Source organism: Dioscorea cayenensis, chromosome 3, assembly GCF_009730915.1.
Source record: "Dioscorea cayenensis subsp. rotundata cultivar TDr96_F1 chromosome 3, TDr96_F1_v2_PseudoChromosome.rev07_lg8_w22 25.fasta, whole genome shotgun sequence".
Lineage (NCBI taxonomy): Eukaryota > Viridiplantae > Streptophyta > Magnoliopsida > Dioscoreales > Dioscoreaceae > Dioscorea > Dioscorea cayenensis.
Window position 1 is genome coordinate 14,067,436 of NC_052473.1, and position 2,296 is coordinate 14,069,731.

The 2,296-nt window shown below is 49.1% G+C and overlaps 1 protein-coding gene across 1 annotated transcript; it reads right to left on the bottom strand.

Moving 5' to 3' along the window:
- On the bottom strand, positions 1-2,296 carry LOC120255776 (glucan endo-1,3-beta-glucosidase 3). Its single transcript, XM_039263548.1, has 3 exons — positions 2,129-2,296; positions 709-2,037; positions 1-442 (listed from the first exon to the last, which is right to left on the bottom strand). Exons 1-3 carry the CDS (start codon positions 2,193-2,195, stop codon positions 408-410), a joined length of 1,431 nt encoding a protein of 476 aa, XP_039119482.1. The 5' UTR covers positions 2,196-2,296; the 3' UTR covers positions 1-407.

Here is a 2,296-nt window from a genome sequence, read left to right on the forward strand (position 1 = left end):
TAAAAAAGAAAAACGTTCCACGTTACATAGTGCTTCCAGATGCCAAAATTCACACCGCGCATGGCCACACACCATCTGCACATTCAGCAGTACACTAGTACATTGAAATAATTCCCACAACGACGCGACAGAAATTTAAAGAAACAGGTACAAGAAAAATTAAAAATAACACCAAAGATGCAAGACAGAAATTGCATTAATAAGCTCATAACATACTATCCAAAACACTGACTATATATATAATCTAATGACTTTTAAACCAATTAAGTAGAATAGTTAAAAAGGAAGAAAATTAAAAAAAAAAAAAAGAGTAAACTAGTGCGGCTCACATGCCCTTTGACTACCATACACAGATACATTAGTAACCCAAGTGAAGAAAATATTCCTCACCCTTCCAGCGTTCCAGCTTAATATCTCGTCGGAAGGGCACACTTTCCAATCTCTGCAAGATGAAAAATAAAAAATAAAATTTTAATTTCCCGCATCAAAAGTCACCGCGGCAGAAAACAGAATCATTGCCCTCAAGAAAATCAAGAAAAACAGTGCAAGATCCAGCACGAAACGTCACATCACATGGTAACCCGAACCATGCGCGCTCGTGACTCCCACTGAGCGCCGAGCTGGACCGCACCGTGAATATACAACGGAGATCCCAAACCCGTATGAACAAATGTCAGTAGAAAGAAAATCATAGAGAAAAACACTTACTGGGTACTTGTGAGACGACATAAGCAGCGCCCTCAAAGTCGCAAGTGCCAGCACCGCGACCCATCTTTTGGTAGTAACTATTGAACGCGAAAGATGCGTGCGCCTCGACCGTGTTCGGGTCGTAACACGCCGCGCCGGGCTGGATATCTTTGCAGTCCGCCCGACCCTGCCCACACGCATAGTCTAGCGCTTCTTGTAACCTCTTCTTCCCAACCATGCCATTCGCCACGCACCATGTCTCACCCGTCGTGCGCTGAGACACCTTCCCACTACTTCCGTTGCTCCCTTTGCTCCTGCCTCTGTCTTCCACCCACCGTAGACCACCATTACCGTTACCACTACCGCCATTACCGGAGAACTGGATGTCGTAGACCTTTCCTTCGTCTGGGTAGAATAAACCGTAGTTTCGCTCTGAAGTAGGACCGGGTTTCATGTTTTCGTTGAAAAGCGCGAAAACGTAGACTTCTAAGTCGAGGTTAGGGCGGAGAGGAGTTCCGGCCAGGCCGGAAAGGACACGGCGGACTAGATTACCGTTGTAGGCTGCGGCATTATCGATACCAGCACCGGTCTCGTTCGTCTCGCCTTTGGATGGCCAGCCGGTCTCTGACACGACTACTTTGATGTCGTCGTACTTGAGTGCGGACAATGCAGCAAATACTGCGTCGATCTGAGCGTCGAAGAGGGAGTAGTACCGGAGATTAGTGCCGGCGTCGACGACCCCGGGGTTGGGTCGAAAGAGAGCGTAGTCAAGCGAAATGACATCAGTGTTGGCCTCGTAGGCGAAGAAAGGATAAGCGTTAACCATGAGATAAGACTGGGACTGACGGATGAGGTCGAGCATGGGGTGGAGAACCAGTTCGATGAGGTCGTTACGGAACGCGCCGGCCGAGGGCGGGTAAGAGGATCTCAGCGCGGTGAGTGCGATAGGAGACGAGACTTTGACGGTGTCGTCGAGGTGCAGCAGGACGAGAGCAGCGTGGATGTTTTGCATGGCAGGGACGAGGTAGGAAGTGAGGTTGCGCGGATCGACGAAGACTTCGTTGCCAACAGCAATGGCTTGGATGAGGGTGGAAGGGTGGTAAGCAGCGACATTGCGTTGGACCCAGGAGAGGGCGAAGGATGAACGGGTAGAAGCCGAGTAGAGTTGTTCGTTTGGGAGGGTGACGACGACCTTGATGCCGGAGTTGGAGAGGGCGCGGAGGACGGATGGGTCGGCGTCGTAGAGCTTGATTTGGGAGATGGAATGAGACTTGAGGAGCTGTGCAACTTTGGTGGCTGATGGAAGGTTGTTGGCTACTCGGCCATAGTTCACTCCCACAGCACCAGCTTCTGAAAATATGGTTAAAAGAAAAGATTTTTATGTTGTTATAGTTGTTGCATAATGTGGGACTAGTTTTGAGATGTTTTTGGTTAAAAGTACCTGAAGATGTGAAGGAGAAGAGCAGGAGTAATGCAGTGAGAGTGATGATGCTGAGATGCCTCCCCATGTTTGGAGAGGACTGAGGACACTCTGTGTCTCTTGCTCTTTCTCTGTTGTTGAGTTTGGTGAGTGGGAGGGAAAGAGTGAAGAAGAGAGAGTGGGAGTGGA